The sequence below is a fragment of the Bufo gargarizans genome, chromosome 2 (assembly GCF_014858855.1).
Source record: "Bufo gargarizans isolate SCDJY-AF-19 chromosome 2, ASM1485885v1, whole genome shotgun sequence".
NCBI lineage: Eukaryota > Metazoa > Chordata > Amphibia > Anura > Bufonidae > Bufo > Bufo gargarizans.
The window spans coordinates 599,847,984-599,863,931 of record NC_058081.1 but is presented as its reverse complement, the minus strand read 5'-3'; the positions used below and the strand labels follow the sequence as shown (position 1 = coordinate 599,863,931).

The 15,948-nt window shown below is 43.8% G+C and overlaps 1 protein-coding gene across 5 annotated transcripts in view; it reads left to right on the top strand.

The window, feature by feature from the left end:
* The window catches only part of LOC122926798 (solute carrier family 35 member E2A-like), a 67,464-nt gene that overhangs the window by 20,606 nt on the left and 30,910 nt on the right, over window positions 1-15,948 (top strand). For 2 of the 5 annotated variants that reach the window (XM_044278283.1, XM_044278284.1), the window contains exon 2: window positions 10,947-11,420. In XM_044278283.1, coding sequence (XP_044134218.1) covers window positions 11,099-11,420 — 322 coding nt within the window. In that variant the 5' untranslated portion in view covers window positions 10,947-11,098. Of the gene's footprint in view, window positions 1-996; window positions 1,085-5,110; window positions 5,132-10,077; window positions 10,112-10,946; window positions 11,421-15,948 lie in introns of those variants that run through there. The other 3 variants (XM_044278287.1, XM_044278286.1, XM_044278285.1) reach the window with 3 other exon arrangements.

The following is a 15,948-nucleotide window of genomic DNA, read 5'->3' as shown; positions in this document are numbered from 1 at the left end:
TTTTCCGGTGTCATCAGGCAAAACGCATCCGGTATTTATTTTTTTCTAATTTTTAAAGGTCTGTGCAGACCGGAAGGACTGATCCGGCATTCCGGTACTTTGAATGCCGGATCCGGCACTAATACATTCCTATGGAAAAAAATGCTGGATCCGGCATTCCGGCAAGTCTTCAGTTTTTTTCGCCGGAGATGAAACCGTAGCATGCTACGGTTTTCTCTTTCTCTTTTGCCTGATCAGTCATAATGACTGAACTGAAGACATCCTGAACGGATTAGGGTACTTTCACACTTGCGGCAGGACGGATCCGACAGGCTGTTCACCATGTTGGATCCGTCCTGCGGCTATTTCGCCGTGCCGCCGGACTGCTGCTCCGTCCCCATTGACTATAATGGGGGCGGAGCTACAGCGGTGCACGGCGAAAGCCGCCGGACTAAAAATTACTGCATGTCCGACTTTTTAGTCCGGCGGCTTTCACCGTGCTGCGCCGGAGCTGGGGACGGAGTGGCGGCACGGTGAAATAGCCGCAGGACGGATCCGACATGATGAACAGCCTGTCGGATCCGTCCTGCTGCAAGTGTGAAAGTGCCCTAACTCTCCATTCAGAATACATGGGGATATGCCTGATCAGTTATTTTCCGGTATAGAGCCCCTGTGACGGAACTGTATGCTGGAAAAGAAAAACGCAAGTGTGAAAGTAGCCTAAGCTCCCATTTCCACCGTTTCTGGTCCACACTGGCGCGAATGTGTGGTGTCCCGTCAACATGCACGGGCCAATCAATGGCCTCAGAAAGAGCAGGTGACTGCAGAAGCCATTGATTGGCCGACAGCGGTCATGTGCATGCTGACCACAGTGGCAAGTGGGGACAGAAGTGGTGGAGATGGGAGTTTGATCACACAAGGATGACTTTCTTCTCTCGGAGAAGCCCTTTCATGCTAAAGGCTAGATCATTACCTACGCATTTTGGAAACCCTATCCCATTGTGCAGCATTCCTCAGCTCCTGGCTATACCCGGCTATGGTAGGAATGTTCTGCTTTATCTGGGCGTTGCAGTGTTGATGAGAGTGATCACTGTTCTTGTGCCACGTGAGTCTCGTATGTAAATACTGCTGTGATCTTGGCCGTGCGGTGGTGAATGTGCTGCCCAGTAACCCGTCTATCACATGGTGAGCATGGCAGGAGCTCAGTAGAGCAGCGAGTTTATTCTCACGGTAAACTTTCTAAGAGCAAGAAGTGAGACTCTCTGCTTTGTCTCTATATGTCAGCTCACACGTAAGCACAGCGTGCAGCATGTGTGGGTTGGATCGCCTATGGGGAAGATCTGTCATGCCTTGCTTGTTTCCTACAGCCAGCACTTTACAAAACCGCTTTTTTTTTTTTTTCTTCAGTCTCTGCAGGGACGGGGTTGTGCTCTCCTGCCACGTTTTAGAGTCAGGATCAATGTGCAGATGGAGCAGCTGCTGGTTGCATCCCATATCCGTCCTTAGGACACTTCTTTTAAGGCAAGTTCATGCATCTAGTCTGAGATATTTTATCCACATTTATCATCACTGACAACTTTTTGAAAAGAAACATCAGCGGTGAAGTCTCTTCACATATGGTAGTTCCCTAGTAGTAAGTTGACTTGCTCAGTGCAGATTATGGAATGAAGTAAGGAGCCCATTAGACGGAGCGATTATTGTTTAAATTTGAGAAATTCTGACCGCATGTAGTGGCGTCGAGACGAGCGATAAATCTGTTGTTTTCTGTACCTGACTAAAGATTGGCGTTAGTCGCCTCCACTATCGGATCAAAAGGGTTGTGTACAGTTACGTATCTGTGAGGCTAGAGGAGCTGAGCCTCGTCTGGGGGTCTCCGCAAAATTGTTGGATTACCACAATAGGACCTCAGTGTTTTCCTATGGATTAAAAAAGTCTGATTTTTAGGGTCGGATGCAAGGATGCATGTAGGGAAACATTGATTATTTGTGGAATTCTTGCAATTACTGGTGGGAATTTTGCTTCATGTGTTCTAATATTAGTCATTTGTTGTGGTCGGTGGTTTGAAATGGTCCTGTGCCTGCAGGTGTTTTTATTTATTTTTTTATCAATCGTTTTTGGGGGGTTTACAAGTAGCTGCAGTATTTTACGGCAGATTTCTGCTGTTTTGATGTTATTGGCCACACAGCTTTCAGAAGTGGAATTTGTTTTTACATGGGAAACATAGTTCACAATCAGGCCAAAAACCACATTTACGTCTCATCATAAATTAGGGGCATCTACAGCAGTCCGTGTGTCTGGCGTAAAAACGGAGTAGCTTTTCGCCAACATTTAGTAGCAAAGGTTAGTAAATTTGCTGGGGCCCTTCTCTGCCCCCATCCCTCGGCAAAACCAGCCTTGCGACGAAATAGTAGTTTGGCTGGTCAAAAAAGGGACTTGCAACTTCTTTTTTTTTTTTTTTACAACTTAACCCCTTAAGGACACAGCCTTTTTACACCCTAGGACCAGGCCATTTTTTGCAAATCTGACCAGAGTCACTTTAAGTGCTGATAACTTTAAAACGCTTTGACTTATCCAGGCCGTTCTGAGATAGTTTTTTCGTCACATATTGTACTTCATGACACTGGTAAAATGAAGTCAAAAAAGATATTTTTTTTGCACCAAAAAATACAAAATTTAACAAAAATTTAGAAAAATTAGCAAATTTCAAAGTTTCAGTTTCTCTACTACTTATTACATAGTAATACCCCTAAAAATTGTGATGACTTTACATTCCCCATATGTCTACTTCATGTTTGAATTATTTTGGGAATGATATTTTATTTTTTGGGGATGTTATAAGGCTTAGAAGTTTAGAAGCAAATCTTGAAATTTTTCTGAAATTTACAAAAACCCAATTTTTAGGGACCACTACAGCTCCGAAGTCACTTTGCGAGGCTTACATAATAGAAACCACCCAAAAATGACCCCATTCTATAAACCACACCCCTCAAGGTATTCAAAACTGATTTTACAAACTTCGTTAACCCTTTAGGTGTTGCACAAGAGTTATTGGCAAATGGGGATGAAATTTGTGAATTTCATTTTTTTGCCTAATTTTCCATTTTAACCCATTTTTTCCACTAACAAAGCAAGGGTTAACAGCCAAACAAGACTGTATCTTTATTGCCCTGACTCTGCCGTTTACAGAAACACCCCATATGTGGCCGTAAACTACTGTAGGTGAACTACTGTGGCCGTGAACTACTAAGTGAAAGGTGCGCCATATGGTTTTTGGAAGGCAGGTTTTGCTGGACTGGTTTTTTGATGCAACCCTAGAGTAGAAACTCCATAAAAGTGACCCCATTTTATAAACTACGGGATAAGGTGGCAGTTTTGTTGGTACTAGTTTATTATTGATACATATGATTTTTGGTTGCTCTATATTATACTTTTTGTGCGGCAAGGTAACAAGAAATAGCTTTTTTGGCACTGTTTTTATTTTATTTTATAGAGCAGGTTGTCACGGACACGGCGATACCTAATATGTATACAATTTTTTACACAATGAATTAATTTTTAAGACAAAATTTTTTTTTTTAGTGTCTCCATAGTCCATAGTTTTTTCAGTTTTTGGGCGATTATCTTAAGTAGGGTCTCATATTTTGCGGGATGAGATTATGGTTTTATTGGCATTTTGGGGTGCATATGACTTTTTGATCGCTTGCTATTACTACACTTTTTGTGAAGTAAGATGACAAAAAAATAGCTTTTTTTACACAGCAGCCCCCTGATGGGAGAGGGAGGGAGCTCCCTGCGCTGTTAACCTTTTCCATACAGCGGTCCGTACGGACCGCGGTATGGAAAGGGTTAAACGGCTGACATCGCAGCACAGATGTCAGCCGTTTATACCAGGGTGCCAGCAATGTGCTGGCACCCTGGTATACCCACTAGACGCCAACGATTATTCAAGGGGAGGCGGGCGGGGGATCGCGATCCTGCCTGCCGCACCGCCCGCAACCCTCCCCCTGCACCTCCCACCGGGCAAAAATCACTCAAGGGTGCAGGGGGGGGGATACAGATATATTTTAGGAATACCAAAGTTTCTGATCCGCGGGGATCAGAAACTGCAGAAATCGCAGCAAATCGCAGGTCTGAATTGACCTGCGGTTTGCCGCGATCGCCGACATGGGGGGTCACGGGACCCCCCCCGCGCATTTAGCCTAGGTGCCTGCTCAATGATTTGAGCAGGCACCGGGTTCCGATCACTGCCAGCCGCACGGCAGTGATCGGAAATACACAGGGCGTACATGTACGCCCTGTGTCCTTAAGTACCAGGGCACAAGGGCGTACCTGTACGCCCTATGTCCTTAAGAGGTTAAAAAAGTCGCAAGTCCCTTGATAAATGACCCCCAGTTTATTTTGCAGGGTGGTAATTGCCTGCACAGCACTCTAGCTACAAGTAAAGCCCAGTCTAATAACGAAGCGCACATCAGAGCAGTATACAGGAGAGCAGGGACATGACGACGAAGGTCCTCGCAGGGAAGATCCAGATTTACTGAGCGGTGTGTTATTTGCTCAGTCACAATTCACTGCAGAAACCTGTGTGTAACGTAACCGTTCAAAGAGCAGCTACCACAGATTATGTACGCACCGCACAGTACCTGCCGCGTCCTCGCTGCTCAGTATAAGTCTTCCACCTGTAATGTCGGACACACCAGAAGACTGCGGCACAGGTGCGTCTACTAGTCCAAAACGTATGGTAACTGGCTACAAAAGTTTCATCTCCTGCTCAAGGGTTGCAGCTTTCTTGTATCTCTTGAAAGTGTCTTGAGAGATCTTAGTTTTTATTAACACATCGTGGTTTAGGAAAAATATCAGCAAAAATACGTGTGAATAAAATCTTAGCCTTGTTGCCTGGTAGTTCTTTAGCCTACAGGCTTTATGATCTTAAAGGGGAAGTATGGAAGATGCCATGTCACAAGGAAGCCACCTTGACGTTCAGCTCATTGCGGAGGGTCTGGCTGATGAAACCCCTGGTGAATAGCTGCTGTTGCTGGAAATACACAGCACCCATTCAAGTGAACCAAGAAGCGGCGCTGCATCCGAAAAGCGGATAAATCGATGACCACTTCCTAATCCATGGCTCTATTTCATTGCCTCACATATGCAGCAGGTGAGGGGTTGGGGAGGCCTCCCGGGATAACGCATCTGCACGGCTGATGGCACACATGTGGCCCTGTTGGAGCACGGTGGTCTTTCTGGCAAGTTGGTGGGACATCCTACACTTAAAGGGAACCTGTCACCAGTATTTTGTGTATAGAGCTAAGGACATGGGTTGCTAGATGGCTGCTAGCACATCTGCAATACCCAGTCCCCATAGCTCTGTGTGCTTTTATTGTGTAAAAAAAACGATTTGATACATATGTAAATTAACCTTAGATGAGTCCTGTCCCTGACTCATCTCCCACACAGGACTAATCTCAGGTTAATTTGCATATGTATCAAATCGTTTTTTTTTTACACAATAAAAGCACACAGAGCTATGGGGACTGGGTATTGCGGATGTGCTAGCAGCCTTCCAGCAACCCATGTCCTCGGCTCTATACACACAATCCAGGTGACAGGTTCCCTTTAATCTGATATATAAGGTTTGGCATAAGTGTCGTGATTTGTTGTCTATACGGGGCTCCACTCAGGTCACTCATCTGAGGAGAAACCTTCAGCTGTCTGAAATATTTCGTCTAGAAGGGTTCTCTCCATGGGAAAGGAAGGGGGTGAGGTTTTTGTATCAGCTGCAAAAAGAAAGTGTTTACATAATTTGCGCTATTTAGAGATGAATTTGCTCTTCCCCATACGGCCTTTTTATCAATTTACGACACACATTCCAGGATCAGGCAAAGTCTATGTCGCTTACATGCACCAAAGTCCCACTGCTACAACAGATTCTCACAAGTGACTCCTCGAGTGGATTAATATCATCCATATATAGAAATTTATTTGTGAAATCTGTGCAGCGTGATCCCTTAGTAGTCAAACAAAAATGGGAGAGAGAGGTTGGTTCTATTTCAGAGGATCAATGGAAAGCAGTACTGTGCGAGGGCCAGCGTATGTCCTAATTATTCCTTATTATTCCAATTATTCCTTATCATTTAAATTATTCCTTATTCATCGGGTATATAGGACTCCCATCATTTCTGTTCAAGATTGAGGTTAGGAACTATGCATTGTGCCTTAGATGTGGGGAGAGTCCTGCATCCCTGTTAGGGTCCATTCACAAAACACGGACACCAGCAATGTTGCGGACAGCACATCGCCGGCACTATAATAGAAAATGCCTAATCTTGTCTGCAATTGCGGACAAGAATAGGACATGTTCTATTATTTTTTTTTCGGGAACGGAATTGCGGACACGGAAGTGCGGATCCGCATTTCCGGATCCGGACAGCACATAGTGTGGCCCCATAGAAATGAATGGGTCTGCAATTCCGTTCTGCAGAATGCAATAAAGAATTGCAGACGTGTGAATGGAGCCTTACACATGCTCTGGGAATGTACAGAGCTTAGGAATTTCTGGACGGGTGTGTTTAACATGTATTATAGAGGCATATCAAATTGTGGTCTCACCTGGTCCGAGGACGTGTGTGCAGGGAATACTGGACATTAAAAAACTAAATTCATGCTTGGGAGTGCAGCGTCTGCTCTTCCAGGCTAGGAAATTTAATTACGAAATGCGGGCTTAGACCCCAGCCCCAATCTAGGGCTGAATTTTTGAACAGAATGGCTGAGATCCTCCGCATGGAAAAAGGAGTCTATATTAAAAGGCAATGCCTGGACAAATTTACCAACATATGGGACAAGTGGGTAGCATTTAGGACAGCTGCAGGATAGCTTGCTTTATGGTTCTCTTGGTCATGCTGGGAGGAGTAGTCTAAGAGATTCTTATGGGTTTGGACCATGCATACCCGGGAATGGAACTGAATAGGGTTGTTTCGATAACAAAATTTTGATTCTATTTCGATACCATAAAAAAGTATTGCGATACTCGATACCACGCAAAAAAATTAAAACCACAAAAAGCCACGTGCATTCCGCATTTTATGGAATGATTGGCCCATAATAGAATAGTCTGATCCTATTTTTTGGGGGGGACAAGGGGACTAAAAAATGGCGAATTGCGCAGTTTAATTTTAATTTTTCTGCTTCAGTGTTTAACGCATAAGATTTTTTTATTTAATGTTTTAATAGTTTGGTCTTTTCGAATGTGGCGATATGTTATGTTTGTTTGATTACTTATTTTATATGTTAAAATGGCGAAGGGGGTTATCATTACTTAATATTTTGGTGTTTTTTCAAAACAAAATCTTTTTTTTTTTTTTCTTTTTATTTAATAACTATTTCCCCCCTTAGGGGCTAGAACCTGAGATCTTTTAATCCCTTGTCCTATTCTCCCTGATAGAGCTCTATTAGGGTGAATAGGACCTCACACTCTCCCTGCTGCCCTGTGCTTAGTACACACAGCAGCAGGGAGATTACCATGGCAGCCAGGGCTTCAGTAGCATCCTGGCTGCCATGGTAGCCGATCGAAGCCCCAGGATTACACTGCTGGGACTCCGATCAGAAGCTGCCACTGCCACCAATGAGGAGGGGAGGGGACAGTGTGGCCATTGCCACCAATGAGTTTAATATTGGGGGGATGGGGGTTTGAGGGGAGGGGGCGCACTCCCCACCAATTATTTTTAATGTGAGCGTAATCGGAGGTAAATGAAAACAGCCAGGCTGATCAATGCGTGCCTGTGTACATCCGCCCCCTGCCTGAGTCAATCCTGGAATGAATAAAGCTACTGAAGTTGTTTGAAGCACACGGGTGAGTGCCGCTGTTTTCATTTACCTCCGATTACGCTCACACTGAACTTTACCTGCGCAGCTGAGCACCACCGATCGTGTGCCGTCCTCTCCAGCCGTCAGGAACATATGATCCTTGTGCATGCAGCCGGGACAGTGGTGCCGCCCCCTACCTCACTCGTTACAATTATTTTTAATACTGGTGAGGAGGGCGCACTGCGCCACCAATCATGATTAACATTTAATACATGAGGCGGGTGCGGCACCTGAGGGGTTAAACAACGTTAGATGGGGAATTGTGGAGGGGCAACTTGGATTGGAGGTGCTTACGGAACAGACTATCTTGGAAGGGACGGAGGTTGAGATCACCCTCAGTGTTGGCATTATCTCCCTTGGTGCTCGGATGTGATATACCTATATCAAGGGTTTAGGGCCTGTTTCATCGATGGTTGGGGAGGAGGGATAGGGGAGGTTTATTTTTTACTACGGTGTACTACAGCTTCAAGGGTAGTCTATATAGCATTTGATTGTATAATTGAAAGTTGGAAGTGATGTATGATAGTGTCTCGATAACATTCTGAATGTCCAATGGGATTGTATGTAACTACCTCAATATTCTGTTTGTTTTTTTGTATTTGTGTATTGTTAAAATGTTGATAAAAATTATCTGATTAAAAAAAAAATCCATAACCACTGGTTCCGGTTAAAGGAGTTATGACTAGTATAAGAAGTGAAAATCAGACATCATATAGGACATGATAATCTATTTCTAGCAAAGCTAGGACCAGCCCTGTACCTCACATGGATCCAGAGATCTCTGCTCTGCTAGATGGTAGTTTAGGGGGCGTGTCCTTTCAGCTGCAGCTTTTTCCCTATCAGCTCAGGAGGCAGTTCAGTGATGAAACTGAGCATGTGCGTCCACCTCAGCACACTTAATTAGGCTACTTGCACAAACACATCTGTTCAGATAATACACGCCCCCTCCTGTCCTGCTGGCTGCTCTCACCACGCCCCCTCCTGTCCTGCTGGCTGCTCCCTGCACCTGCCATGGAGGAGCTACCTTGTCCATGCCTGAAGGAGTGTGCTGCTCTCTGGGTCCTAAAGCACCCTGCTTGTATCAGAGGTGCTTTTTCTTCTGTGACTGGCACCTTTGGCTGTGCAGGGCTTGAGGGGCTTAGCAGGGACACTTGTTAAAATCTAAAATAAAGAAACTTGCAGGAGGAAGGGAGACTGAGGGGAAGCTGTGATGGCTGATCTGACTGCAGGCTCTGCCCCCTCTGTTTCCCCTGTACTGAGAGGATCCTGCCAACATGTGGGGATGTAGCAGAGCCAGGGAAGTGCTGTTGACCACAAACTGTGAGCAATCCCAGTGTCTGTCTGGTTTATGGCCCCTCTGCTCTGTGTTCTTATCACAGACATGATATTACAGCCAGACCAACAGTTCAGGAACTTTAACCCCTTGTGAGCTGTCAGTATGGCTGAGGTCCGTGATATTAGCAGCAGTCACTGGTTTCACCATCTATAATTGTGTGCCTTTCTGCACTCTGTATATGGTGATATGTGACTCCCACCACTGCATATAGAGATCCGTGACCCCCTGTACACTGTATACAGTGATCCGTGCTAACAGTAGCCTATGAGTGCCACCGGAAGTCCGCTCCGGCCCCATTCACTTTAATGGGGACAGGTCAGAGATGCGGCCGCAGCACAAACATGCTGAGAGGTGGCCGGACAAAAAATGCAGCGTGCCGGGCATCAGTAAATGTGAATGGCGCCGGAGCGGACTTCTGATGGCACTCGTGGGCTAGCTTTAGCACGGACCCTGCTAACGCTAGTGTGAAAGTAGCCTTAGTCGTGTGATGATAGACAGGAGGCTCCTCTCTATGTGAGCAGATCAATTTGTACAAATTTATTCATCAGAGCTCTCGTGCCACAAAGATCTGTCCCCCCGCTTAACAGCCCCCCTCCTCCGGCAGTCCATGCACCCAAACAGAAATCTATGACTGCTCAGAGCTTCATTTGAGTCAGAAAACTGGCGAAAATCAACAAAAAATTTTCTGGTGACTGGTCACACCCCCTCCCTGCTATTGTCACGCTCCTTTTTTTTTTTTTTTTAAGGCACAGTTAAAAAGTCGCAAACACATGAGGGGCTCTTGTCTCTATGGGAACACAGGTGGGCGGGGATGTCATGTGACGACTCTGAACATGCATGCTGCAGTGCATGCTGGGATTTTTACTTTCACTTTCCAGATGCTGCTCCCACACAGCCTGTCTGAGGAGCTCCTCCAGGGAGGCGCGCCATGGTGAACAGGTTAGAAAAATGATATATAGCCAGTACATGTCACATGATGGCCAAAACCATGAAGTCTTTCTATTGTCCGGGACACTTTGGGCTTTTGATACTTAGGGTGGCCTGCAATTACAAAAGTATTCGGAATGGGGCCCAGGTTTGAAAACTGCAGAATAATTTCCACGGGAGAACCCCTTTAAAATAGTCATCCGTAATAGCTGTGGATGTAATGATATCTTCATGTACATATCGCACACATACTATGCTGTCTATTGCAGAGGTAGAGAATTTGTCATAGACTTTAAGAATCAGGTAGATCGCTCCAGGAGCAATAAGACCTCCATAGACAACAACTCAAATGGGTAGGTGGGATACGGCCAGGCAGCCAGTCTAATGTACATGGGGCAGTACGACTGTCTCTCGGAAGCATATGTTTGTGGAGGATCACCATACTTAACCCTTTGCTCCCACAGAGACAGTCGCTGCTAGATCGCTCCATATTAACAAACGCTTAGCTGAGAGTGCATGATTTTGGAGGGGTTGGGAACGATGACCATCAGCCGTATGAGCAGTATGCCTGCCGTATGTGACTGGACCATCTTTTTGTGGTGTACCTCCCATAACGTTCCTCCCGACTGCCGGAATTACCAGTTATCTGGGCCAGGGAGGTACAGTATATCTAGTTTCATACAGTGCACACAGGCATGAGGAATATATTGTCCCTGTTATTATCTTTACTGCCGTTACACAATGCTCTGAAAGTGTTCCTGGTGCTATGTTTAGATTGCTTCTTATATATGCATTTGGTTTATATGGTCTTGTATACAGGGTAAGCTTGTTTCTGTCACCTCCTTAGGTCATAAAGGCACAATCTTGAGAGGACACCTTCATTTCAAAGAAGATCAACAATGGGAGTCTTTGGGTTGATATTGGATTGAGCTGAACTGCTTCACTGGGGGCTTTCCTGGTCAGACAGATGATACCTTTGCCTAGGCTGTAACCATTAAGATGCCGTCTGGTAACGCACAAGGGCCAGAAGACTGTAAGAACCTCTTGTCTCAGGATAAAGCTATGGGGAAAGCACCGTATCAGCATGGACCTCTGTTCCCCCACCGGGCCGAGAAGATTGTCATTACACGCAGTGATAGTGTTCCTGAAGAGCACGTATTGCAGATCACCATCACGGAGACGACTGTCATAGAATCTGATCTGGGGGTTTTCAATTCTCGGGCGTTCATCTACCTCTCACTGTGGTTCTTCTTCAGCTTCTGTACGCTCTTCCTCAATAAGTATATTCTCACATTACTGGAAGGAGAGCCGAGCATGCTAGGTAGGTCCGACCTTTTCTTTACATGTCTCCTGCCCTCGGGCAATCTGTAAGTAGAAATTTGCTGTGAGCTTTGTTCCCATGAAAATCCTTTTCCACTTAATTCTCGTTCTTAGTCCAAATTGGCTCCTGGAGTTGTCTAACTTGTTCCTAAGGCCAGATCTACACGACCCATTAGTTGCTGGAAAATATACATGAATGGGGCTTTGTGTAAATTTCCACTTAGTGTGAACATGGCCTTAAAGAGAGAAATTGCAAAGAAACAAAAACAAAACATGTCTACTTTCTTTCACAAACTGCGCTACTCCTGTCCACGGGCTATATCTGGTATTAAAGCTCAGATTCCTTAAAGGGATTTCCAGGATCTTATTGTTGGAGTAACCTCAGGATAGGCCATCCATATCTGATTGGCGATGGTCTGATGCCATGGACCTCCTACTGTTCTGCAGTAGCTCCAGCATCGGAAATGCACACCTCTGCCCATTGTGCAGTGGATGGAGTGAGTACCTGCAGCACTGCCCCTATTCGTTGCAATGGAAGTAACGCAGCAGCTTCATCCACTACTTCTGCACAACTGCTGTTCGGTGGGGGGCACGGGTCAGATATTGATGGCCTGAGGGTAAGCCATTACTAGTAAAATCCTGCACAACTCTTTTTAAGAAGACCTGTCAGCTGTTCTAATGTGTGTATTTTAGAAAATCCTTCATATAACAATTTGGAAGCATCTTTTCTTAGATCTCTGCATTTTTGCCGTTCCTTTTGTTATTCCCTCTAGAAGTTTATGGGTGTTACCAGTTGGACGTGTATCCTTGTACATCCTGAGTGTGTCCAATCAGTGCTGACAGTGCACACACACCTTTGACAAAAAAAAAGGCACAAAGCCCAACATGGGCTGGTTTTAGCGGTGGCACGCTGTGGAGCTCGCACCAGGTCTCCTGCTACTTCCATCCCTTGCTTTGCCAAGGTTGAAAGCTGTGGGTAAAACTCACTGCGGCTAGTGACATGCTGCTGGGTGAAAACTAGTTTACGCTGTGTGTTTTCTCTGCATTTATATGGATGCGGTTTCTAGAATCTCGTCCCCTTTGCTTGGACATAAATCTGCAGCATTAAAGGAATACAGGGGCCCAGATTTACTAGTCCTATAGTTCAAGGATCTACAACCTCCGGCACTCCAGCTGTTCTGACACTACAACTCCCAGAATCCTCCTTTCGCTTCTTTGGGAGTTAGAAGAGTAGCCGAATAAGTGTGCATACTGGGAGTTGTAGTTGCACAGCAAGAACATGTCCTATTATTCTCTGCATAACGGACAAGGATAGGACTGTTCTATTAGGGGCCAACTGTTCCGTCCTGCAAAATACAGAATGCACACGGACGTCATCCGTATTTTTTTGCAGACTGCAAAATACATGCGGTCGTGTGCATGAGAAACAGTGTAAAAACCCTAGATACGCTTATTTGCGCCACTTTTTTGGTCAGATTTTTTGTGCAGACACATCTGGTAACCTGGGCCAGGGTTTTTCTTTCTCTAACTTCATACAGCCCCTGTAAGTCTATAGTGCATTGTCCTTCATACTGCACCTTGGGTCTCAGTTATTCAGGTTAATTGCAATTGTGACTGCAAATTCTGGGAATATTTCCACAGGGTGAAAAAGCCATTTGACTTCACGCGCCTCCTTATTAATAGTATGCAATTATGACTTCGTACTTTTTATGACAATGGCTGGTGTAGTAAAGTGTATTTAACCCCTTAAGGACCCATGACTTACATGTACGTAATTTCTTTGCGGGACTTAAAGACCCGCGACGTACATGGGGATCAGACCCCCAAAAGTTGAAGTCCCAAAGTGGGACAAAAAAAGTAGCAAAAATATAGTTTCCCCCCCCCCCCCCCCCCAAAGTAAAAAAAATAAGTTTCCCTCAAATTTAAAAATAAAATAGGGGAAAAGTAGACATATTGGATATCGCCGCGTCCGTATCGACCGGCTATATAAACATATCACATGACCTAACCCCTCAGATGAACACTTTTTTGGGTCACCTTGCATCACTAAAAGTACAACACCAAGCGATCAAAAAGGCGTATGCCTGCCAAAATAGTACCAATCTAACCGTCACCTCATCACGCAAAAAATTAGCCCCTACCTAAGACAATCTCCTCCCCCCCCCCCCCCAAAAAAAAAAATATGGCTCAGAATATTGACACTAAAACATTATTATTTTTTTAAATGCTGTTATTGTGTTAAACTTAAGTAAATAAAATAAAAAAGTGTACATTTTCGGTATCGCCATGTCCGTAAGAACCTGCTATATAAAAATATCCTCTCAGGTGAACACAATTTATTTTATTTTTTTGAAAAACGTAAAAAAAATTATAATTTTTTTTGCAATTTACATCACAAAGTGTAATAGCAAGCGATCAAAAAGTCATACGCACCCCAAAATAGTGCCAATCAAACGGTCATCTCATCCTGCAAAAATCTTACCCTACCTAAGGTAATCGCCCAAAAACTGAAAATAAAATGGTTTTCAGACTATGGAGACACTAAAACGTTTTTTTTTTTTTTGTTTTTTTTTGTTTCAAAAATGAAATCATTGTGTAAAGCTTACATAAATAAAATAAAAAGTTGACATATTGGGTATCGCCGCTTCCGATATAACTTGCTCTATACAAATATCAAATGACCTAACCCGAATACCGTTAAAAAAATAAAATAAAATAAAATAAGCAATCAAAGTCATATGCACCCTATAATAGTACCAATCAAAACGTCATCTCATCCCGAAAAAAATGAGCCCCTACACAAGACAGTCACCCAAAAAAATAAAACTACGGCTTTCAGATTGTGGAGACACTAAAGAATCTTTTTTTTTTTTTTTTAAATGCTTTGTTATGTAAAACTGAAACAAACAACCCCAAAAAGTTGTCATATCTGGTATTGTTTTGGTATTGTCACGTCTGTGACAACCTGGTCTATAAAAATACCACATTATCTAAACTGTCAGATGAATGTTGTAAATAAAAACTGTGCCAAAACAGCTATTTCTTGTTACTTTGCCTCACAAAGTGTAATATAGGGCAACCAAAAATAATATGTACCTTAAAATAGTGCCAACAAAACTGCCACCTTATCCCGTAGTTTCCTAAATGGGGACACTCTTTTTTTGGAGTTTCTACTCTAGGCGTGCATCAGGGGGGCTTCAAATGGGACATGGTGTAAAAATAAATAAAACTGTCCAGCAAAATCTGCCTTCCAAAAACCGTATGGCGCTCCTTTCCTTCTGCGCCCTGCCGTGTGACCGTACAGCAGTTTACAACCACATATGGGGTGTTTCTGTAAACTACAGAATCAGGGCCATTAATACTGTTTTGTTTTGTTTGGCTGTTAACCTTTGCTTTGTAACTGGAAAAAATGAATTAAAATGGAAAATCTGCCCAAAAAGTGAAATTCTGAAATTTGATCTACATTTTCCTTTAATTCTTGTGGAACACCTAAAGGGTTAACAAAGTTTGTAAAATCAGTTTTGAGTACCTTGAGGAGTTTAATTTGTAAAATGGGGTCAGTTTTGGGTGATTTCTATTATATAAGCCTCACAAAGCAACTTCAGACCTGAACTGGTCCTGAAAAAGTGGGTTTTAGAAATTTTCTGAAACATTTTAAGATTTGCTTCTAAACTTCTAAGCCTTGTAACGTCCCCAAAAAATAAAATGGCATTCACAAAATGATCCAAACATGAAGGAGACATATGGGGATTGTAAAGTAATAACTATTTTTAGAGGTATTACTATGTATTATAAAAGTAGAGAAATTTAAATTTGGAAATTTGCTAATTTTTCAAGATTTTTGGTAAATTTGGATTTTCTTTCTTTATAAATAAAAATAATTATTTTTCACTCAATTTTACCACTGTCATGAAGTACAATACGTGACGAGAAAACAATCTCGCAATGGCCTGGATAAGTAAAAGCGTTTTAAAGTTATCACCACATAAAATGACATGTCAGATTTTCAAAAAATGGCCTGGTCCTTAAGGTGAAAAATGGCAGGGTCCTAAAGGGGTTAATAAGCACTTAATCGTCAGCCTATTTCCATTACGCCCATGTCAGCACCCTTGACAGGGACAGGAAACAGGAACTCTTGTGGAGCGCTCTTAAGGAGGGGCTCTGCTCCTATACCACCAGTTCTGGTTTCCTGTCCTATGGATAGGACTTCTCAGTGGAGAGCTAGGATCAGGCTGCAGGAGCCCCTGAGGTGCAATAATTGTAGAGGTTGCCTGGTGCACCGCGGCCTTCTCGCTGTTTCAAAAGAGCTGTCCTGCTTCAGGGCCCTCATCCAGTGTATGTTACGTGAATTTAGGATCCATCTCCCCTTGCCTATGTTTTTACATAATCTAAGAAGTTGTCACTTTGATATAGATGTCTAGCGGGTGACACCTCACCTGCCCTGTGTATTGCTGCTCATCTCATAATATTGAAATCTAGGGCATGGGTGAAGGAATGCCGCTCCGTCACTGACAACCTGACTAACCAGA